Source organism: Nicotiana tomentosiformis, chromosome 5, assembly GCF_000390325.3.
Source record: "Nicotiana tomentosiformis chromosome 5, ASM39032v3, whole genome shotgun sequence".
NCBI classification, from domain to species: domain Eukaryota; kingdom Viridiplantae; phylum Streptophyta; class Magnoliopsida; order Solanales; family Solanaceae; genus Nicotiana; species Nicotiana tomentosiformis.
In genome coordinates this window covers 8,639,026-8,664,287 of record NC_090816.1, presented here as the reverse complement: position 1 = coordinate 8,664,287, position 25,262 = coordinate 8,639,026, and the positions used below count along the sequence as shown (strand labels likewise).

At 42.3% G+C, this 25,262-nt stretch overlaps 1 protein-coding gene across 1 annotated transcript; it reads left to right on the top strand.

The window, feature by feature from the left end:
• Positions 1-109: 109 nt before the first annotated feature.
• Positions 110-24,873, top strand: LOC138891896 (uncharacterized; the record flags this gene model as incomplete). The annotated part of the gene is made up of 7 exons (XM_070175581.1): positions 110-431; positions 1,191-1,332; positions 2,713-2,838; positions 2,903-3,002; positions 23,551-23,774; positions 24,126-24,557; positions 24,657-24,873. Coding segments are annotated over exons 1-7 (1,563 nt in total), but the record flags the coding sequence as incomplete, so codon positions are not given.
• Between the last annotated feature and the right edge of the window lie 389 nt (positions 24,874-25,262).

The following is a 25,262-nucleotide window of genomic DNA, read 5'->3' as shown; positions in this document are numbered from 1 at the left end:
TGAGATGAGATTTTTAGAATTGTCCAGTCATGATATCTGGTTAATTCCCTCAGACAGGGAAAGGATTAGTAGGTTCATAGATGGCCTCACTTTTCATCTACAATTACTCATGACTTGTGAGAGAGTGTCTGGTGTTACTTTTGACAAGCTTGTCGATATTGCTCGTCATATTGAGATAGTTCGCAGCCAGGAGCGGGTTGAGAGGGAGGCTAAGAGGCCTCGTGGTTTGAGTGATTTCAGCGGTGTTCCTTCGGGGGGTCAGTTTTATCGTGGTTGGGGCTGTTCTTACAAACACGCTCATACGGGTCGTCCAGCTTATCGTGGTGTATCAGCTAGCCACAGTTCTTATAGTGCTCACTCAAGACAGTCTTCATTCAGTACACTACCAACGCATATTTCTCATCATACCTCGCCTACTCAGGCTTCTATAGGTAATTCTTCGGGTTATCAGGAGAAACCATTTCATCAGAGGAGGGGTTGTTTCGATTTCGGAGAATTGGGTCATTTTAAGAGAGATTATCCTAGGCTGTTGAATGGGTCTCCACAATAGAGTTCTCGACCAACGGAACTAGTACTAGAAGTTACACCACCTGCCCAGCCAGCTTGGGGTGGGGGTCAGGCATCTAGGGGTCGCCCAAGAGGGGAAAGCCTGTCAGGTGGCGGTCAGGCCCGATTCTATTCTTTTCCTGCTAGGACAACTGCTGTTGCCTCAGATGCAATAATCATAGGTATTGTTTTAGTGTGCCACATGGAGGCTTCTATATTATTTTACCATGGTTCTACTTATTCATATGTATCATCGTTTTGCACTCATTATCTGGATATGCCCTGCTAGTCCGTAGTTTCATCTGTTTGTCTATCTACACTGGTGTGCGATATTATTACTATGGATCGTATGTATTGGTCGTGTGTGGTAACCATTAGGGAATTGGAGACTCGAGTTGATCTCTTACTACTCTGTATGGTTGATTTCGATGTAATCTAGGGTATGGATTGGTTGTCTCCATGTCATGCTATTATGGATTGTCACGCAAAAATTGTGACGTTGACGATGTCGGTGTTGCCGACGATTGAATGGAAAGGTTGTCTATATTTTGTTCCTAGTAGGTTAATTTCTTATTTAAAGGCCCAACGTATGGTTGAGAAGAGATGTCTGTTATATTTGTCCTTTGTGAGAGATTTTGATGCAGATATTCCTATTATTGATTCAGTACCGGTCGCGCAAGACTTTCTGGATGTATTTCCTGCAGACCTGCCGGGGATGCCACCCGACAGGGATATTGATTTTGGTATTGACTTTGTGCAGGGCACTCAGCCTATTTCTATTCCTCTGTATCTTATGGCACCCGCTGAGTTAAAAGAATTAAAAGAGCAACTTTAGGAACTCCTTGAAAAGGGGTTTATTAGGCCTAGTGTGTCACCTTGGGGTGCACCAGTTTTGTTTGTGAAAAAGAAAGATGGTACTATGCGGATGTGCATTGATTATAGGCAGTGGAACAAAGTTACAATCAAGAATAAATATCTATTGCCGCATATTGATGACTTATTTGACCAGCTTCAGGGAGCGAGAGTGTTTTCCAAAATTGATTTGAGATCTGGGTATCACCAGTTGAAAATTCGGGATTCGGATATTCTGAAGACGACATTCAGAACTCGTTATGGACACTATGAATTTCTTGTGATATCTTTTGGGCTAACCAATGTCCTAGCAGCATTTATGTATTTTATGAATAGTGTATTTCAGCCATATCTTGATTTATTTGTCGTAGTATTTATTGATGATATTTTGGTGTACTCACGTAGCCAGGAGGACAATGCACAACACTTAGGTATCGTATTATAGAGGCTGAGAAAGGAGAACCTTTATGCCATATTCTCTAAGTGTGAGTTCTGGCTTAGTTCGGTTATATTCTTAGGACATATAATGTCTAGTGAAGGAATTAAGGTAGATCCGAAGAAAAGAGAGGCAGTTCAGAATTGACCCATAGCATCCTCAGTTACTGAGATTTGTAGTTTTCTCGGTTTGGACAGTTATTATCATCGTTTCGTGGAGGGTTTATCATCTATTGCATCGCCTACGACTACATTGACCCAGAAAGGTACTCCGTTCAGGTGGTCGGATGAATGTGAAGAGAGTTTTTAGAAGCTCAAAATAGCTTTGACTACAACTCTAGTATTGGTGTTTCCTATAGGTTTAGAGTCATATACTGGGTATTGCGACGCATCGTGTATTGGTTTCGGCACAATACTTATGCAAGATGGTAGGGTGATTGCCTATGCCTCTAGACAGTTAAAGGTACATAAGCAGAATTATCCAGTCCACGATCTTCAGTTAGCAGCTATTGTTCATGCCCTAAAACTTTGGCGGCATTACTTGTACGGTGTCCAGTGTGAGGTATATACAGATCATCAGAGTCTACAACATTTGTTTAAACAGAAGGATCTTAATTTGCAAAAGCGGAGGTGGTTAGAGTTGCTTAAAGATTATGACATTACCATTCTCTATCATCCCGAAAAGGTCAATGTAGTGGCCGATGCCTTGACTCGTAAGGCGGAGAGTTTGGGAAGCTTAGCATACTTACCGGTAGCAGAGAGGCCTTTAGCCTTAGAGGTTCAGGCCTTGGCCAAACAGTTTGTTAGATTTGATATTTCTGAGCCTAATCGAGTTTTGGTTTGTATGTTTTCTCGGTCTTCTTTATATGATTGCATCAGAGAGCATCAGTATGATGATCCACATCTTCTTGTCCTTAAGGACACGGTTCACCACAGTGATGCCAAGGAATTCACTATTGGAGATGACCGTGTAATACAGATGCTGGGAAGCTATGTGTGCCTAATGTAAATGGTTTGCGTGAGCTGATTCTCCTGGAAGCTAACAATTTGCGGTACTCTATTTATCCAGGCGCCGCGAAGATGTATCAGGATTTGTGGCAGCACTATTGGTGGAGGCGATGAAGAAAGATATAGTTGGGTTTGTAGCTCGGAGTTTAAATTGTCAACAGGTAAAGTATGAACATCAGAGGCCGGGAGGATTCCTTCATAGACTTGAAATTTTGGAGTGGAAGTCGGAGCATATTACCATGGACTTCGTAGTTGGGCTCCCACGGACCTTGAGAAAGTTTGATGTTGTTTGGGTCATTGTAGATCGGCTGACCAAGTCCGCACATTTTATCCCATTTGGGGCTAATTATTCTTCGGACCGGTTGGCTAGGATTTATATTCGCAAGATTGTTCGCCTACACGGTGTGTTGATGTCCATTATTTCCGATCGGTGTGCGTAGTATACCTCACAGTCTTGGAGGGCAGTGCAGCGAGAATTGGGCCCTCAGGTTCCGTTGAGTACAACATTTCACCCTCAGACGGACGGACAGTCCGAGCGCACTATTCAGATATTGGAGGATATGTTACGCGCTTGTGTCATTGATTTTGGGGGTTCTTGGGATCAATTTCTACCACTCGGGAATGTGCTTACAATAACAGCTACCAGTCGAGTATTCAGACGGTGCCGGTCTCCGGTGGGTTGGTTTAAGCAGGGGGAGGTTAGACTATTGGGTACTAACTTGGTTCAGGATGCTTTAGATAATGTCAAATTAATTCAGGAACGGCTTCACACGGCACAGTCTAGATAGAAGAGTTATGCCGACAGGAAGGTTCGTGATGGGGAGGTCACCGACAAGTTGAGCCCTAGGTATATTGGGCCTTTTGATATACTTAAGAAAATTGGAGAGGTGGCCTATGAACTTTCCTTACCACCTAGTCTATCAGGTGTTCATCCAGTGTTCCATGTATCCATGCTCCGAAAGTATGTCGGGGATCCATCTTATATTCTGCATTTCAGTACAGTATAGCTAGGCAATAATTTGAATTATGATGTAAAGCCGATGGCTATTTTAGACCGGCAGGTTAGAAAGCCGAGGTCAAAGAGCATAGCATCAGTGAAGGTGCAGTGGAGAGACCAGCCAGGCGGAGAAGCTACTTGGGAGATTGAGCAGGAGATGCAGAGCAATTATCCACACTTATTTGGGACTCCAGGTATTATTCTAAAACCGTTCGAGGACGAAAGTTTATTTAAGAGGGGGAGAATGTAACGATCCGGCCGGTCGTTTTTAGTATTATAACCCTGTTCCCCAATTTATTGCTCCATTTATGCTTTATAGTTGTTTGATGACTAACCATGTTAGTTGGTTCGGGTCGGAAAGGAATTCGGAATGAAATGAGACAGTTAGTCTCACAATTTAAATTTAAGTTAGAAATGTTGACAGGATGTGGAATTAGGCTTGAAATGCCGAAAGTTTAATTTTTGGGAAGTTTGACCGGTAGGTTGGCTTTTTGAAATCTTGGTCGGAATCCGATTCTCAAAATTGCAATACCTCTGTCATGTCATTTATGACTTGTGTGCAAAATTTGAGATCAATGGGACGTAATTTGATAGGTTTCAGAGTTGTCTATAGAAATTAGAAATTTTAAAGTTCATTAGGCTTGAATTGGGGTGTAATTCATGGTTTTAGCGTTGTTTGAGGTGATTTGAGGGTACGACTAAGTTCGTATGATATTTTAGGACTTGTTGGTATATTTGGTTAAGGTCCCGAAGGGCTCGAGTGAGTTTTAGATGGTTAACAGATCAAATTCTAACTTAAAACCACTGCTGGAATTTTTGCTTCTGGTACTTTCACACATGCGGAGGTTTGATCGCAGGTGCGAAGCCGCATGTGCACACCAGCCATCGTAGAAGCGAGCTTTACGCAGAAGAGGATCTAGCCTCGCAAATGAGAGCCCACAGAAGAGACTCCTAGCTCACAGAAGCCACTCCAGTGGAGGCTTGGGAAAACCGCAGAAGCGGTTAAATTCTCGCACCTGCGAGACCGTAGAAGCGGCTAAGTGAGTCGCAGGTGCGGAACCCCTGGACAGTATACATTTCGAACGGGTTCCGAGTTTTGCCATTTTTTGGACCTTTAAGCACGGGTTCTGGGGCAATTTTGAGAGAGAATTTGATGGAAACTTGAGGTAAGTCCCTTGTGATCATTTCTACTCCATAATATTGAATTATCATCGAATAATCCGACTAGATTACATGTTTTTGAGGTGTAAATCGGGGGTTTGAACTTCGGAATTTGAAAATAAGATTTGATTTGGAGGTCGAGTTGATGTCGGATTTTGGTAAAATTTGTATGGTTAGACTCGGGGTTGAATGGGCTTTTGGATTTTGTAACTTTTGTCGGGTTCCGATACATGGGCCCCACAAGGATGTTTGAGCTAAAATTTGGATTTTTATGGAAAATTAGCATTTTCTTATGGAATTAATTCTCATGAATTATATTGACTAAAAGGAATTATTATGGCTAGATTCGAGGCATTTGGAGGCCAATTCACGAGGAAAGAACATTGCAGAATAAGAATTTCACGGCTTGAGGTAAGTAACAGTTTTAAATCTGGTCCTGAGCGTATGAAACCCCAGAATTTTGTGTCATGTGATTATTTTGGAGGTGACGCACATGCTTGGTGGCAGGCGTGTGGGCATGCACTGAGGGTATTGTGACTTGGACCGTCCCGTGAAATTGTAAAGTTGAATAATTTGTTGTTAGCTATATGCCCTCTATGTGTTGAAGAAATTTGACAGTAAATCATGTTAGAAATCATGCTTAGGCTATGTGATGGTATTGTTGGGACCTACCGAGGTCACGTACTTGTTGAATTATTTGCTAATTATTGTATTGTACTCAATCATGATTTTACTTGCATATCATACCCTAGTCTTTCTTGATATTTGTTGATACACTATGTTATCTTTGTTTGGGCTGATCTTTGTGATTTTCGAGAGCTCAAGAGACTAGAGAGGTTGAGGACTGAGTAAGGCCGAGGGCCTGTTGGTGAGGTAAGGATATTATGGCATGTGAGTTAGCAGTGCAGGATATTATAGCACATGAGATGTCTGTGCAGCACGTGAGTTGTCCGTGCAAATTATGGCGCTTCAGCTGTAGCTGCGCTCCGGAGTCTATACACACTCCCAGTGAGCGCGGGTGCCCATTGAGTGTGAGTGCTGAGGGCTGAGAGCCAAGTGGTTGAGTTGTTATGACGAGTGGAGTGACTGTTGCCCTGAGAGGCTGTACTTGCTTTTCAGTTGTTGTTGCACTTAGTTGCTATTTGTCATTGCTGTGAAATTCTCTGAAAGGTTTTACATTCGGATTACATGAACTTGAACCGTATAAATTGATTTGACTTAAACTACTGGATTTGAAAGCATGCCAATTCTCTGTTTGAATTACTAAAAATGAAATATAACTGTGTAGCTCGTCACTATCTTCAATTCCTTATTTATTATTGTTACTTGCTGAGTTGGTTGTACTCATACTACACTCTGCACTTCGTGTGCAGATCCAGGTGCTTTTGGACATAGCAGGTGTTGATTTTCTCAAACAATTTATTTTCCGGAGATTCAGAGGTAGCTGCCGTGTTTCGCAGACCTTATCTCTCTTTCCCTATCTCTTTGTTTACTTTATTTGGTCTTAGACTAGTATAGACCATATTTTCCAGAGTTGTATTCATATTAGATGCTTATGTACTCAGTGACACCAGGTTTTGGGGAGTGTTCGTATCAGTATTTGTGGGATTTTGTATTGTAGTTTATTAAGATTATCGGCTTGCATAATATCGAGATAGGCGCCATCACGACAGGCTGGGATTTCGGGTCGTGACACTAACCATACCAAAATGACTAAATTCCGATAACAATTCGACCCTCAAATCCTTAAATCTATCCTAGAGGGTTTTCAAGCTTTTCCAACTTAATTCACCAATTAAATGATAAAAACAGTGATGGATTCGGGTAATCTAGACAAAATTGAGTTGAGAACACTTAGCCCGATGTTTTCTCTGAAAATCTCCCTAAAATCGCCTCAATCCGAGATCCAAATCGGTAAACATGAGTCCCATTTTCATAACTTAAACTCTCTGCCCAGGCTTTTTCTTATATGCGATCGCGGCGAAAGGCACGCGATCGCAAAGAACAAAATTAGGTTGCCCAGAATTGAGCTTATGCTCCACTGCCAAAAATTGACATTGTGTGATCGCGGTTAACTCCATGCGATCGCGAAACACAGCATTCCCAGGCCTACGTGATCGCGAACCCGTCCACACGATCGTGAAGGGTGAAGTGTGTGAACCAACTTCGGCCTCGTTTCATCTTCGCGAACGCGTCTTAGTGATGCGTTCGCATATCACAGCTTGCCTAACCTACGCAATCACGGACTCGCCCACGCAATCGCAGAGCACAAATTTTCCAGCTGCCTAATTAAGTCAACGCGATCGCGGACCTTCTCTCGCGATCGCATAGAAGGAAACCAGACACCAGATTTTAGCAACTCTGAGTCCAAAATTGATCCATTAGCCGTCCGAAACTCACCCGAGGCCCTCGCGACCTCAACCCAATACACCAACAAGTCCTAAAACATCATACGAACTTATTTGAAACCTCAAATCACATCAAACAACGCTAAAATCATGAATCACACCCCAATTCAAGCTTAATGAAACTTAAGAATTTCCAACTTCTACATTCGATGTTGAAACCTATCAAATCAAGTTCGATTGACCTCAAATTTTGCACACAAGTCATAAATGACATTACGGAGCTGTGAAACTTTTCAGAATTGGATTCTGACATCAGAAAGTCAACTCCCCGGTCAAACTTCCAACCTTAAATTCCTATTTTATCCATTTCAAGCCTAATTTAACTACATACTTCCAAATAAAATTTCGATCACGCTCCTAAATCCAAAATCACCATACGGAGCTGTTGGAATCATCAAAATTCTATTCCGTGGTAATTTACACATAGGTCGACATCCTGTCAACCTTTTCTACTTAAGTTTTAAACTTTGGAACTAAGTGTTCCAATTCATTCTTAAACCTCACCGGACCCAAACCAATTACCCTGGCAAGTCAGATAACAATTATAAAGTATAGAATGAGCAGTAAATGCGGAAACAGGGCTACAACTTTTAAAACTACTGGCCGGATCATTACATCCTCCCCCTCTTAAACAAACGTTCATCCTCGAACGGGATTAGAATTATACCTAGATTGGTGAAAAGATGAGGATAATAGTTGCGCATATCATGCTCGGTCTCTTAAGTCGCCTCCTCGACTAGATGACCCCTCCACTGTAATTTTTCTGAGGTGATGCTCTTCGATCTCAACTTTTTAACCTATATGTCCAAAATGGCCATTGGTTCCTCAACATAAGATAGATCCTTGTCCAACTGGACTGAGCTGAAGTCTAACACATGAGATGGATCGCCGTGATACTTTCGGAGAATGGAAACATGGAACACTGGATGAACTGCAATGAGATTAGGTGGTAGTGCAAGTCTATAAGCCACCTCTCCAATTCTTTTGAGAATCTCAAAAGGTCCGATATACCTCAGGCCCCACTTGCCTTTCTTTCCGAACCTCATAACACCCTTCATAGGCGAAACACAGAGAAAGACATGCTCACCCACCATGAATGCAACATCACGAACCTTCCAATTGGCATAACGCTTTTTTCTAGATTGGGCTGTACGAAGTCGATCCTGGATCACCTTTACCTTATCCAAGGCATCCTGAACCAAGTCTTTGCCCAATCATCTAGCCTCGCTTGGCTCGAACCAACCTATTGGAGACCGACACCGCCTACCATACAGAGCCTCATACGGTACCATATGGATGCTCGACTGATAACTGTTGTTGTAGGCAAACTCCGCAAGTGGAAAGAACTGATCCCGAACACACCCAAAATCTATCACACAAGCGCGGAGCATATCCTCCAGTATCTGAATAGTGCACTCAGATTGTCCGTACGTCTGAGGGTGAAATGTTGTGCTCAACTCAACCTGAGTACCAAACTTCTACTGTACAGCCCTCCAGAACCGTGATGTAAATTGCATAGCTCGGTCAGAGATGATGGATACCGGTACGCCATGAATCCTGATGATCTCGCGGATATAAATTCGAGCCAACTGCTTGGAAGAATAGGTAGTCATCACAGGAATGAAATGAGCTAACTTGGTCAGCCTATCCACAATCACCCAGATTGCATCCAACCCCCATTGAGTACGTGGGAGTCCAACAACGAAATCCATAGTGATCCGCTCCTATTTCCACTCTAGAATCTCTAAGTTTTGAAGCAACCCACTGGCCGTTGATGCTCATCCTTCACCTGCTGGCAATTTAGACAGCGAGCCACATACTCCACTATGTCTTTCTTCATCCTCCTCCACTAGTAATGTTTCCTCAAGTCCTGATACACCTTCGCGGCACCCGGCTGAATGGAGTACCGCGGACTGTGAGCCTCCTGAAGAATCAACTAATGCAAGCCATCTACATTGGCTACACATAGCCTGCCATGCATCCGTAATACACCATCATCTCCAATAATGACTTCTTTGACATCACCGTGCTGAACTGTATCCGTTAGGACAAGCATATGGGGGTCATCATACTGACGCTCCCTGATACGATCATAAAGAGAAGACTGAGAAACCACATAAGCCAAAAATCGATTCGGCTTGGAAACATCCAAACTAACAAACTGGTTTGCCAAGGCCTGAACATCCAAGGCGAAAAGACTCTATGCTACCGGAATATGCTAAGCTGCCCAAACTCTCTGCCTTATGACTCAAGGCATCGGCCACTACATTGGCCTTCCCGAGATGATAGAAAATGGTGATATCATAATGCTTAAGCAACTCCAACCATATCCGCTTCCGCAAATTAAGATCCTTCTATTTAAACAGATGATGTAGACTCTGGTGGTCAGTGTAGACCTCACAATGGACTCCGTAAAAATAATGTCGCCAAATCTTCAAGGCATGAACAAGAGTTGCTAACTCAAGGTCGTGGACATGATAATTCTTATAATGTACCTTTAACTATCTGGACGCGTAGGCAATCACCCTACCGTTTTGCATCAACGTAGAGTCATGGACAATACGCGACGTATCAGATTGCACAATATAAGACCCTGAACCTGTAGGTAATACCAATACTGGGGTTATAGTCAAAGCTGTCTTGAGCTTTTGGAAGCTCTCCTCACATTCCTCGATCCACCTGAACGGAGCACCCTTCTGGGTAAATTTGGTCATAGGTGCAGCAATAAAAGAGAAACCCTCTACAAATAGGCGATAATACCTTACCAAACCAAGGAAACTCCGGATCTCTATAGCTGAGGACAAGTCTGGACCAAATCTGCACTACTTCAATCTTCTTCGGATCTACCTTGATCCCTTCGCATGAAACAATATGACCCAAAAATCACACTGAATCAAGCCAGAATTCACACTTTCAAAAATTTGCATATAACTTCTTTTCTCTCAAAGTCTGAAGCACAGTCCTCAGGTGCTGCTCATGATCTTCCCGACTCCGGGAATACACAAGAAGTCGTCAATAAACATAATGATGAAAGAATCAAGATAAGGCTGAAATACATTATTCATTAAGTGCATAAATGATGTTGGGGCATTGGTTAGACCAAATGACATTACAATTAACTCATAATGACCATACCGAGTCCTAAAAGAAATCTTCGAGATATCTGAATCCCGAATCTTCAACTGATGATAGCTTGAACGTAAGGCGATCTTAGATAACACTCTGGTACCCTGAAGCTAATCAAATAGGTTATCAATACATGGCAATGGATACATGTTCTTCACTGTAAAATTGTTCAGTTGGCGGTAATCAATACATATCACCATAGAAGCATCCTTCTTCTTCACAAATAAGAGAGGAGCACCCCAAGGCGATACACTGTGCCGAATGAAGCCCTTATCAAGCAACTCATGTAACTACTCTTTTAATTCTTTCAACTCTACTAGGGTCATACCATGTGGTGGAATAGAAATGGGCTGAGTGCCCGGTAACAAATAAATGCCAAAGTTAATATCCCCGTAGGGTGGCATACCCGGAAGTTCCGCTGGAAATACATCAGAAAAATCCCTTACCATAGGAACTGACTCCACGGTAAGAGTATCAACACTAATATATCTCACATAGGCCAGATACAGATTACACCGCTTCTCAACTATCTGTAGACCTGTCATAAATGAAACAACCCTGCTAGGAACATAATCTGAGGTACCTCTCCACTCTTGCCACGGTAGACCTGTCATAGTCAATGTCACCTACTTGGCGTAACAATCAAGAATAGCATGATAGTGCGACAACCAATCCATGCCCAAAATAATATCGAAATCCACCATACTGAGAAATAAAAAATTAGTTCTAGTCTTAAAACCACTGATAACAATTAAACACGACTGATACACGTGGTCCACAATAATAGATTCACCCATGAGTGTAGATACATAAACAAAATAACTCAAGGTATCATGGGATACGCCCAAATACAGGGCAAAATAGGATGACACATAAGAATAAGTGGAGCCTAGATCAAATAAGACTGATGCATCTCTATGATAGACCAAAATAATACATGTGATAACAGAATCGAATGCAACGACTTCTGTCCTAGCAGGAAGGGCATAATATCTGGCATGGCCTCCCCCTCTAAGGCGACCTCTACCTGTCCGACCTCCACCTCTATCTGGTAGTGCAGGTGGAGTGGCAACTGGTGCAGCAATCATGGCTTGAGAAACCTAAGGGCCTTGTGGAATAGGTGGGGCCTGAGAAATCTATGGGGGTGCAACCCTCCTAAATCTGGGGCAATACATCATTATATGACGAGTGTCACCACACTCAAAACAAGCCCTCGGAGGACGTGACTGCTGGGACTGGCTCAGGCCTGATTAAATAGACTGCCCGCTGAATGCACCTCATACATGAGGTACAGTAGACACTGGCGGTGCATAATATGGAACTTGAGGCTTGGGAGTAGCCAGAAAACCACTGGAAGCTGGAAGTGCTAAATGTATAGGACGGCTCACATAGCCTCTACCATGACGAGATGCAGCTGGGGCACGTGAATTATTATATGTGCCAAAATCTCGGGGTCTCTTAGTTTCCCTCTCTTCTCTCGCTCGAGTCTGCATACCCTCTAATCTCCTAGCAATTGACACCAACTGTTGGTATGTGATGTACATCTCAAGTTCTTGAGCCATACTGAATCTGATACTAGGGTGGAGCCCCTCAATAAATCGGTGAACCTGCTCTCGAATAGTAGCAACTAAGGATGGTACATGCCTAGCCAAATCACTAAATCGGACCGCATACTCTGACACGGTCATAGAACCTTGGCGTAACTGCTCAAACTCTACACGCCATGCATCTCTAAGACTCTAAGTAACATATTCCCTAAAGAACATATCAGAAAATTGAGTCCAAGTAAGTGAAGTTGTCTTAGTCAGACTATCCAACTTATATGCCCGCCACCGCTGGTAGGCCGCTCCTCTAAGCTAGAATGTCGTGAAAGAAACCCCGCTGAATCCACAATACCCATAGTACGGAGGATACAATGACATTCCTCAAGAAAACCCTAAGCATCCTTTGAATCCAAACCGCTAAAAGTGTGAGGGCGGTAATTCTTGTACCTCTCGAGCCTGAGCTGCTCCCCTTCTCAAACTGTTGTCCTAACCTCGGGCCGAACTGGAACAAATGGCTGCACTGGTATAACCTCAGGGACATAGTCCACTTGGGCCTATGGCTATGGTGACCCAAAAGGTAATTTTTTTAATTTAATAATTATTTCTGTGTTCTAAGACCTCGAAAAGCACTATTTATCATTCTTCGATTTGTGTGCGCAGTCCGTATAATTTTCCGGAAAGTTTTTATGTGAAAAATAGATTAAAATGTGAAATAGAGATTTAAATCTCAATTAGGTTGACTTTGGTCAACATTTTTAGCAAACGGGCCTGGATCAGTGTTTTGACAGTTCCGCTAAGTCCGTATTGTGATTTCGGACTTGGGCGTATGCCCGGAATCAAATTCGAAGGTCCATAGCTCAAATTATCACATGTTCTCGAAATCTTGAAGTTTAATGGTTTAATGACTTAAGATATTTGACTAATGTTTTACTTTATTGATACCGGGTCCGTATTTTGGTTTCGGAACCCGGTGTAGCTCCATAACTATATTTATGACTTGTCCGCTAAATTTGGTGAGAAACGGATTTGGTTTGACATGATTCGGTGGTCCGGTAGTTAAGATAGAAATTCTAAAGTTTTCTTAAAAAATGCAATTTATTTGGTATTCGATTCGTAGTTCTAGGTATTATTTTGGTGTATTGATAATGCGAGCAAGTTCATATGATGTTTTTGGACTTGTGTGCATGTACGGTTTAGAGCCCCGAGGGCTCGAGTGAGTTTCAGATAGCCTATGGACCATTTGAACTTTGGAAAAATCTATTTTTTAAGCTTCAGCTGTCATCTGGTGCATGGTGTTTCATGATCGTGAATCCCTTTCCGCGATCGCGAAGAGGAAATTTTGAGACGTGAGTTTTAACCTTCGCGTTCGCTAAGATAGGCACGCGATCGCGGAAGGTTAGCTCCTAGTGCACCACGAATGCATAGAGTTGATCGCGTCAGCATAGCAGGAATGAATGCAGAAGTTTGGCATGCCATTTGTGCTACGCGATAGCACAAGGCAGTACGTGATCGCGTAAGGCTGAGAAAATCTTCTCTGCTATTGCATGAACATTTATGCGATCGCGTAGAGTTAAAAATCTAGGCAGCCAATATATGCTTCGCGATCGCAAAGAAATATCAGCGATCACGAAGAGTAAAATTGACCTAGGCAGAATTTGTTCTACGCGATCGCGATGAGTAAATATCTGGCGTGGCCCAGAATGGTGAGTGTTGTTACAACCCAAATTCGCATACCATAGATCACGCCGTAAGTTAGTCGACGTAAATCCAAGAAGAGATTATCTTTGAGATGATAAGAAGTTAATCCTTTTGGTCTTAAACGATACAAGGGTGTATAAGAGTGGTTAACAAGTATTAGAAGTTAAACGAATCAAGGATGTTGTAACCCGTATTTTCGGGTAACACTAGAGGTGATTAACTGTCCCAAGAGGTCTTGTTTTAATGTATTTGAATCATATAATATCCGTATCATAAGTCTTGAAGTCAAGCGAGTTATGAAACAAAAGTCGATAAAAGTTGTCGCAACTTAGGTTTATAATTTTACTTAAACTTTAGGTCAAATGTTACTGCATTTTTATCCCAATGTGCTTGGAATTATGGGGTGATCTACCTATAAAATTGAATATCTATGAGTCTAGTTTCCAACTCATTAAACCGTTTGTCGATACGATCTCGGAATAGAGAGATATTCGCGTTTTTGTGAGAGTGCGCCAAGCTGCTCTCTATGGGGCCCACAAAGGCGGTTTAAGACATATGGACATATATAAGATACCTCAACCCCGTTTTAAGTCATTATTTTTCAGTATATTCAGACCTTATAACCCTAAAAACAGTCTCTCAAGGTTCTCCCATGATCCAAGACCCAAACAAAGGGCAAACAACACAAATCAAATGTCGGAAATCCCGTGGCGCTAGTAAGTTTCTTGTTCTTCTTGTTGTTGCTGATTTTTTTGTTGTTGCAGCTCGTGTGGGAGGTTGTTTTAAGTGTTTTATGTTCTGTAAATACACCTTCAAGTTTTTAATATCAACCCTAGGTGATTTCATGTCTTCTAAAGTAATTCTAGTGCCGAAAAACCCGAATTAATTGCTAGTTTCGCTTCGTTGTTCTTGTGGCAGAATTGAAGGGATATTTCGTGGAAAATTAAGGTCAAATTGGAGTTGTTCTTTCTGTTTAAAGGTAAGGAACCTCTTACTCTATATATATTTAAGATTATCCAAGTTGTGGCTAAGTCGTTGAAGCTAGAACTTGTGAAATATATATCGAAAGGCTTGGTAGTAATGTTATTGGTTGGTGGACTATTTTGGGAGGCTCAATATGACTATTAATGATGTTGTTTGGGCTGTTTGGTGATTGTATTGACTTGTGGGAAGTCATATATATAGGGGAGGTGCTGTCCGTTTCATCGTAAAATAGGTTGCGGTCGATACATAATAGTTACGACGCTTAAACGATAATGATAGTGTCATTTCTCTTATTGTAGACTAAGGAGTCGTGACATTTGCATAGCTTGAGGTTGGGCAGTATATACAAGGTATGTGAGGCTATCCCCTTCATTCTTTTGCACGACTCCGATTGTACATAATGTAATGAACGAGCTCCCAAAGATACTCTACTCTTAGAAGCTAGCAGTACTTACATTGCTGCCCTTCTTATGAAATGATTGATATTAATGTTACTTCTCTTATTCTTATATTATCAATGTTGTTGGTAGTTCCTGATTCTTATAAGATTCTTAATGAAGAGTTAATCCTAATAACGTGTACGAAGGATACCGACCTTACGTCACTCCGAAAGGTTCAAAATGTGATTCCAATGAGTCCAGCATGCATCATATATATATATCTATTTTACTTTACCGAGCCGCGCTATAGTCGGCCGGGTATGGCACCTATTGTGCAACCACTGATTAGTTGGGTTTTACCGAGCTCCACGTGGCCGGGTACGATTCTACCGAGCCCTATGATGGCCGGGTACATTTTACCGAGCCTATTACGGCCGGGTACGATATGATGATGGTGATTCCCACAAAGGCGTATGTTTTAAAAGTTTATGTATATATATATGTATGTATCATGTATTTCATGTCAATAGCCCTCAAAGGTACCCAGATGTCACAGGTTGTATATTCTCTATCCTTGTTTACATTACTGTTCTTACTTATGCTTTCCTGCCTTACATACTCAGTACTTTATTCGTACTGACGTCCTTTTTATTTGTGGACGCTGCATCTCGTACTGCAGGTCCTGATAGACGGGTAGACACAGCTCCCCCACCACAGTAGGCTGTCCAGTTCAGCGGTTATTGGCGAGATCCCTTCTCCAGAATTGCCGTGGTCTTGGTATGCATTTTTGTTATAGACATTATGGGTATGTTGGCAATGTTGTAGCACTTATGTTCCTTTAGAGGCTCATAGACAGGTGTCAACTCGTGTATGGTTTGGAATGCCTTGTCGGCTGATTTTTATTGTATAGTCTTTCACGACAGCATGGTAGCTCGTACCTTATATATAGTTTCTTGACAGTCTTGTCGTCCCATGTTATGTATGTTCATGACATTATCTTTCATTGTTGTATGTTCATGATCCATGTCTACCATTTATATTGATTTTGTTGACCCTTAAAGATAATAAGGAAGGTTAGATAAAATGTACGTTGGTGCTCGGCAAGTATGACCCAGGTGCTAGTCATGACCCTCCAGTTGGGTCGTGACAAGTGTTATGGCGTGGCCCAGTAAAAATCTGTAGTCCGTTTGGTGAGTGTTATGGAGGGTGTGGCCCAGAATGGTACATTTCTAGTAGCACCAGTCGTCTCATAGGCCGAGGTACTACTCCCACTTCGGAGCAGATGGCTCCCTAGAATCAGGCTGCAGCAGCCACGCCAGTTGGGGTAGTTCAGCCAGTTGATGCGGCACAGACCGGTTATAGGCCCGCTATGTCTTTTTAAACCTTATTGAGACTGGATAAGTTTACAAAGCTATTTTCATTTCACTTCAGTGGTACAACTTCTGAGGACCCATAGGAGTTTCTTGACCGCTGCCATGAGGTACTGCGGAATATGGGTATAGTTGAGACCAATGGGGTCAATTTTATTGTATTTGAGATAACGAGTTCCGCCAAGAGGTGGTGGAGAGATTATACATTGACCAGACCAGTTGGATTGCCTGCACTTACCTAGGAGCAATTCTCGCAGCTATTTCTGGAGAAGTTCCTTCCTATCACACTAAGAGAGGAATACCGCAAGCAATTTGAGCGTCTACAGCAGGGCAGTATGACTGTTACTTATTATGAGCCCCGTTTTGTGGATTTAGCCTGTCATGCTCTTCTTTTACTACCAACTGAGGGAGAGAGATTGAGGAGGTTTATTGAGGGACTCACTCACCCTATCAGACTTCGGATGGCCAAGGAGACCGGAAGTGAGATTTCCTTTCAGGAGGCTGCTAATGTCGCAAGGAGGATCGAAATGGTTCTTGCACAGAAGAGAGGGAAGAGGTATGATAAGAGGCCTCGTCCGTTTGGTGGTTTCAATGGTGCCTCGTCTTGAAAAACGACTAATTTTTGTAGGGGTCATCCTCCCAGACCATTTCATTCAGCACTTCAGGCATCTCCCGGTGCTTCAGGGAGTGATGGTCCTAATATGCCTTACTCTAGACAGCCAACATTTAGTGCACATTCAGCTCCTATCAGTGCACCACCACTCAAGAGTCACTACAGTGGTTATCCGGCCCGTTCGGGTCAACTTCAGCAGCCATGACATCAAGATGTGTGGGAACATTGGTCACATTAAGAGGTATTGCCCTAGGTTGTCGAGTAATAAATCTCGGCAGGATTCTCATGCCATCATACCGGCACCGGTTGCTTCACCGCATGCTCAGGAATCTAGAGTTAGGGGTCAGGCAGCTAGAGGTAAAGCTCAGACCATTAGAGGTGGAGGTAAGACCGTTAGAGGTGGAGGCTAGCCAGTTAGAGGCCGTCCCAGAGACGCAGTTCAGAGTGGTGGGGCCCAACCCCAATTTTATGCTTTTCCAGCTAGGTCTGAGGCCGAGTCATCTGATGTTGTGATCACATGTATTATTACAGTTTTCCATAGAGATTCTTCAGTTCTATTTGATCAACGATCTACTTATTCATATTTCTCCTCCTATTTTGCTTCATATTTGGTTGTGCCTCGTGATTCTCTGAGTGCTTATGTGTGTGTATCTACACTGGTAGGAGACTTTGTTGTAGTATACCATGTTTATCATTCGTGTGTGGTTACTATTGGTAGTCTTGAGAGTAGTGTGTATATTCTACTTCTTGACATGGTATATTTTGATGTCATCTTGGGTATGGATTGGTTGTCACCTTATCATGCTATATTGGATTGTCAAGCCAAGACGGTGACCCTAGACATGCCGGGGTTACCTCGGTTAGAGTGGAGAAGAACTCTTGGTCATTCTACCAGTAGGGTTATTTCTTATATGAAGGCTCGGTGTATGGTCGAGAAAGGGTGTCTAGCCTATTTGGCTTATATTTGCAATTCCAGTACAGATGTTCCTTCTATGGACTCAGTACCAGTTGTTTGTGAATTTCCAAAAGTATTTCCTACAGATTTGTCGGGGATGCCACTGGATATAGATATTGACTTCTGTATTGATTTAGCTTCGGGCAATCATCTCATTTCTATCCCACCATATCGTATGGCCCCACCAGAGTTGAAAGAATTGAAGCAGCAGTTACAACACTTGCTTGATTAGGGATTCATTAGACCCAATGTCTCGCCCTGGGCTGAACCAGTATTATTTGTAAAGAAGAAAGATGGTTGAATATGAATGTGTATAGATTATCGGCAGTTGAACAAGGCTACTATCAAGAACAAGTATCCACTACCAAGAATTGATGACTTATTCGATTAGCTTCAAGGGGCCAAGGTGTTTTCAAAGAACGACATTAAATTTTGTTACCATCAGTTGAAGATTAGGGCATCTGATGTCCCTAAGACAGCTTTTCGGACTCGTTATGGGCATTACGAATTCCTAGTGATGTCATTTAGGTTGACAAATGCCCCAGAAACATTTATGGATTTGATGAATCGAGTGTTCAAGCCCTATTTGGATTCTTTTGTGGTTTTATTCATTGATGATATCTTGATTTACTCTAGCAGTCGATAGGAACATGAGCACCATCTTCGGAGTGTGCTTCAGACTTTGAAGAATAATCAGTTATATGCTAAATTTTCAAAATGCGAGTTTTGGTTAAACTCAGTTGCCTTTTTGGGGCATGTTGTATCGGCAGAAGGCATAAAGGTGGATCCTAAGAAGATTTAGGTTGTTCAGAATTGGCTTAGACCAACTTCAGTTATAGATATCCGAAGTTTTCTAGGTTTGGTAGGTTATTATCGTCGGTTTGTGGAAGGGTTTTCATCTATGCAATCCCATTGACCAGACTGACATAGGAAGATGTCCCATTCAGATGGTCAGACGATTGTGAGTTGAGCTTTAAGAAGCTTAAGATTGCTTTTACTACGACGCTAGTGTTGGTATTGCCCACATGTTCAGGATCTTATATGGTGTACTGTGATGCATATCATGTTGGTCTTGGTGTAGTATTAATTAAAGAAGGCAGGGTGATTGTTACAACCCAAATTCGCATATCATAGATCACGCCGTAAGGTAGTTGACGTAAATCCAAGAAGAGATTATCTTTGAGATGATAATAAGTTAATCCTATTGGTCTTAAACGATACAAGGGTGTATAAGAGTGGTTAACAAGTATTTGAAGTTAAGCTAATCAAGGATGTTGTAACCCGTATTTTCGGATAACACTAGAGGTGATTAACTGTCCCAAGAGGTCTTGTTTTAATGTATTTGAATCATATAATATCCGCATCATAAGTCTTGAAGTCAAGCGAGTTATGAAATAAAAGTCGATAAAAGTTGTCGCAACTTAGGTTTATAATTTTACTTAAACTTTAGGTCAAATGTTACTGCATTTTACTCCCAATGTGCTTGGAATTATGGGGTGATCTACCTATCAAATTGAAGATCTATGAGTCTAGTTTCCAACGCATTAAACCGTTCGTCGATACGATCTCGGAATAGAGAGATATTCGCGTTTTCGCGAGAGTGCGCCAAGCTGCTCTCTATGGGGCCCACAAAGGCGGTTTAAGACATTTGGACATATATAAGATAACTCAACCCCGTTTTAAGTCATTATTTTTCAGTATATTCAGACCTTATAACCCTAAAAACATTCTCTCAAGGTTCTCTCATGATCCAAGACCCAAACAAAGGGCAAACAACACAAATCAAATGTCGGGAATCCCGTGGTGCTAGTAAGTTTCTTGTTTTTCTTGTTGTTGCTGATTTTTGTGTTGTTCCAGCTCGTGTGGGAGGTTGTTTTAAGTTCTTTATGTTCTGTAAATACACCTTCAAGTTTTTAATATCAACCCTAGGTGATTTCAAGTCTTCTAAAGTAATTCTAGTGCCGAAAAACCCGAATTAATTGCTAGTTTCGCTTCCTTGTTCTTGTGGCAGAATTGAAGGGATATTTCGAGGAAAATTAAGGTCAAATTGGAGTTGTTCTTTCTGTTTAAAGGTAATGAACCTCTTACTCTATATATATTTAAGATTATCCAAGTTGTGGCTAAGTCGTTGATGCTAGAACTTGTGAAATATATATCGAAAGGCTTGGTAGTAATGTTGTTAGTTGGTGGACTGTTTTGGAGGCTCAATATGATTATTAATGATGTTGTTTGGGCTGTTTGGTGATTGTATTGACTTGTGTGAAGTCATATAAATAGGGGAGGTGCTGTCCGTTTCATCGTAAAATAGGTTGCGGTCGATACATAATAGTTACGACGCTTAAACAATAATGATAGTGTCATTTCTTTTATTGTAGACTAAGGAGTCGTGACATTTGCATAGCTTGAGGTTGGGCAGTATATACAAGGTATGTGAGGCTATCCCCTTCATTCTTTTGCACGACTCCAATTGTACATAATGTAATGAACGAGCTCCCAAAGATACTCTACTCTTAGAAGCTAGCAGTACTTACATTGCTGCCCTTCTTATGAAACGATTGATATTGATGTTACTTCTCTTATTCTTATATTATCAATGTTGTTGGTAGTTCCTGATTCTTATAAGATTCTTGATGAAGAGTTAATCCTAATAACGTGTACGAAGGATACCGACCTTACGTCACTCCGAAAGGTTCAAATTATGATTCCAACGAGTCCAGCATGCATCATATATATGTATCTATTTTACTCTACCGAGCCGCGCTATAGTCGGCCGGGTATGGCACCTATTGTGCAACCACTGATCAGTTGGGTTTTACCGAGCTCCACGTGGCCGGGTACGATTCTACCGAGCCCTATGATGGCCGGGTACGTTTTACCGAGCCTATTATGGCCGGGTACGATATGATGATGATGATGCCCACAAAGGCATATGTTTTAAACGTTTATGTATATATATATGTATGTATCATGTATTTCATGTCAGTAGCCCTCAGAGGTACCCAGATGTCACAGGTTGTATATTCCCTATCACTGTTTACATTATTGTTCTTACTTATGCTATTCTGCCTTACATACTCAGTACTTTATTCGTACTGACGTCCTTTTTATTTGTGGACGCTGCATGTCGTGCTGCAGGTCCTGATAGACGGGTAGACGCAGCTCCCCCATCACAGTAGGCTATCCGGTTCAGCGTTATTGGCAAGATCCTTTCTCCGGACTTGCCGTGGTCTTGGTATGCATTTTTGTTATAGACCTTATGGGTATGTCGGGGCCCTGTTCCGGCAATGTTGTAGCACTTATGTTCTTTTAGAGGCTCATAGACAGGTGTCGACTCATGGTAGCTCGTACCTTATATATAGTTTCTTGACAGTCTTGTCGTCCCATGTTATGTATGTTCATGACATTATCTTTCATTGTTGGATGTTCATGATCCATGTCTACCATTTATATTGATCTTGTCGGCCCCTTAAAGATAATAAGGAAGGTTAGATAAAATGTACGTTGGTGCTCGGCAAGTATGGCCCGGGTGCTAGTCATGACCCTCCAGTTGGGTCGTGACAAACTTGGTATCAGAGCAAGTCTGTCCTAGGGGTTGTCTATGAGCCGTGTCTAGTAGAGTTTTGATTATGGATGTGTAGCGCGCCACATTTATAATCAGGAGGCTACGTGACATCTAGGGTTGTTACCTTCTTCCTGAATCTAGATCGTGCGTAGAGTTGAGTCGTAAGTGTTCATATCTAATATTCACCTTGTTTTCTTTTAGCGATGCCTTCGACTAGGAAGCAAGCGATTAGTAAACGGCTTGATACAGCTGTAGGAGAGGGTAACATTCAGGTGCCTCCAGCCATAGCAGGCCAAAGTGAGCCTCAGAGTGAGATGCCGTCTCATACCTCTCTGTCTCCTCCAGAGGATATTAGGAGGCACCCAGTACATCCAGTTCCTCCGTCTGGCACTACAGACCACGATATGCGCAGTGCAGTGCAGTTGTTGAGTAGCTTAGTAGCTGCTCAGGCTCAGAGGCAGAATACCGGTGCTGCTGATAAACCGGTTAGTGCAGGAGTTCGTGATTTTATTAATCTAGACCCTCCAGTGTTTACCGGATCAAGCCCCAAGGAGGACCCGCAAACATTTATTGATCAGGTTCATTGTACATTGCGTGTTATGCATGCTAGTGATACAGAGGCAGTAGAGTTGGCTTCTTATCGGTTATGGGATTTAGCAATTTTATGGTATGATAGTTGGGAGAGATCTAGGGGTCCGAACGCTCCTCCAGCCGTGTGGAAGGAATTTTCTGAGGCCTTTCTTCATCACTACTTACCAGCTGAGATACGATGAGCTAGAGCTGATAAGTTCTTGAACCTTCGACAGGGTAATATGAGTGCATGAGAGTATAGTATATAGTTTGATTCTTTATCAAGGTATACTCCCCATATGGTGGCCGAGATGAGTGATAGGGTGACCACATCTGATAAATGAGTGCACAACAGCCTCCTTGGTAGAGGGCATGGATATTTCCCATATTCAGGCTTATGCCCAGACCCTTCAGGATCATAAGTTATATGCTAAGCTCTCTAAATGTGAATTCTTGCTGAACTCAGTAGCATTCCTTGGCCATGTGATATCTGATGCGGGTATTAGTGTCGACACTCAGAAGATCGATGCAGTGAAGAATTGGCCGAGACCTACAACACCGTCAGAAGTCCGCAGCTTCCTGGGGCTAGCAGGATATTATAGGCGGTTTGTAGAAGGGTTTTCCTCTATATCAGCACCATTGACTAAGTTAACACAGAAAACTAAGTTCCAGTGGTCTGATGCTTGTGAACATAGTTTTCAGGAGCTAAAGAATCGATTGACATCCGCGCCAGTGCTCACTCTCCCAGAAGGAACAGAAGGTTATGTGGTATATTGTGATGCCTCAGGTATAGGTTTGGGGTGCGTATTGATGCAACGTGGGAAGGTGATTGCTTATGCATCAAGACAATTGAAGAAGCATGAAAAGAATTACCCGACTCATGATTTGGAATTGGCTGCAGTAATATATGCTTTGAAGATATGGCGGCACTACTTATACGGCGTCCATGTTGACATCTACACAGATCACAAGAGTTTACAATACATCTTCAAGCAGAAGGAGTTGAATTTGAGGCAGCGTAGGTGTCTTGAATTACTGAAAGACTACGACATCGAGATATTGCACCATCCTGGTAAAGCCAATGTTGTGGCAGACGCTCTCAGCCGTAAGTGAATGGGAAGCTTAATACATATTGAGGCAGGTAGACAAGGGTTGACCAAAGAGCTTCACCTGCTGGCCAATATGAGAATCAGATTGTTGGACTCTGATGACAGAGGTGTTACTGTACAGAATACAGCAGAATCATCTTTGGTAGCCGAGGTAAAAGCACGGCAATATGAAGATCCTACCTTAGTAAGATTGAGAGAGGGAATTCAGCAGTGTAAGATTACAGCTTTCAAGATCGGAGGAGATGGGACACTAAGATACCAGGGCCGATTATGTGTACCTAGTGTGGCAGGGTTGCGAGAGAAGATTATGATTGAGATTCATCAGTCCCGATATTCTATCCATCCTGGCTCGACAAAGATGTATCATGACGTTAAGGAGCAGTATTGGTGGGACAACATGAAGAAGTCTATTGCAGAATTTGTAGCCCAGTGTCCTAATTGTCAACAAGTAAAGATCGAGCATCAGAAACCCAGTGGATTGATTCAGAATATAGAGATTCCGACCTGGAAATGGGAGGTGATTAATATGGACTTCATTATTGGATTACCTCGCTCTTATCATAAGTTTGACTCCATTTGGGTGATAGTTGATCGACTTACAAAATCTGCCCATTTTCTACCAGTTAAGACAACTTACACGGCTGAAGATTATGCGAAGTTGTATATCAAGGAGATTGTTAGGCTTCATGGTGTGCCGGTATCTATTATATCAGACCGAGGAGCTCAATTTACGGCTAACTTTTGGAGGTCTTTTCAGAAGGGTTTAGGCACACAAGTAAATCTCAGCACTGCATTCCATCCGCAGACTGACGGACAGGCTGAACGTACCATCCAGATGCTTGAAGATATGCTACGAGCATGTGTTCTAGATTTCAAGGGGAATTGGGATGACCATCTGGCACTTATAGAATTTGCCTACAATAATAGCTATCATTCCAGTATTAAAATGGCCCCGTATGAGGCACTGTACGGGAGGAGATGTAGATCACCAGTTGGATGGTTCGAAGTCGGTGAGACAGAATTATATGGGCCAGATTTGATTCACCAAGCCATTGAGAAGGTGAAAGTGATACAAGAGCGACTGAGGACGGCACAAAGCAGGCAAAAGTCTTATTCCGACGTCCGACGTCGTGATCTGGAATTTAAGGTTGGTGATTGGGTTTTCCTGAAGATCTCGCCGATGAAGGGTGTTATGCGTTTTGGGAAGAAGGGTAAGTTGAGTCCGCGGTATATTGGGCCGTACAAAATTCTTCGACGAATTGGACAGGTTGCTTACGAGTTAGAATTGCCATCTGAATTGGAATTTGTCCACCCGGTATTCCATGTATCTATGTTGAGGAAATGTATTGGAGACCCTTCTCGGGTCATCCCTATCAAAGATGTACAAGTTACAAAGGATCTATCATATGATGAAGTGCCAGTGGCTATATTAGATCGACAAGTCCGCAAGCTGAGAACAAAGGATGTAGCTTCCGTGAAAGTATTATGGAGGAACAAGAATATAGAAGAAATGACATGGGAAGCAGAAGAGGAGATGAAGTCTAAATACCCTTACCTATTCCAGAGTGAAGATAACGAGGATGCCGGGGGAAAGAAGGATGCATTATAAGGTGAAACGGCTCTATGAGATAAGCAATAGCTTGTGAATACTCTTTTTTTAATACAAAATGGTGATATGCAGATAATGTACATATCCATAATGCTTTGTATAGTCTTGTATGGCCATAGGTTGGGTTTAACTGCTTGCAAGTTTGGCTAGTGTCCATTTTATAAGGGAAACTCAGCCGGAAATCTCCGTCGGAATCCACGATGAGTTAGACACCCCATAAACCCTTACATTCGAGGACGAATGTTCCTAAGGGGGAGAGGATGTTACAACCCAAATTCGCATATCATAGATCACGCCGTAAGGTAGTCGACGTAAATCCAAGAAGAGATTATCTT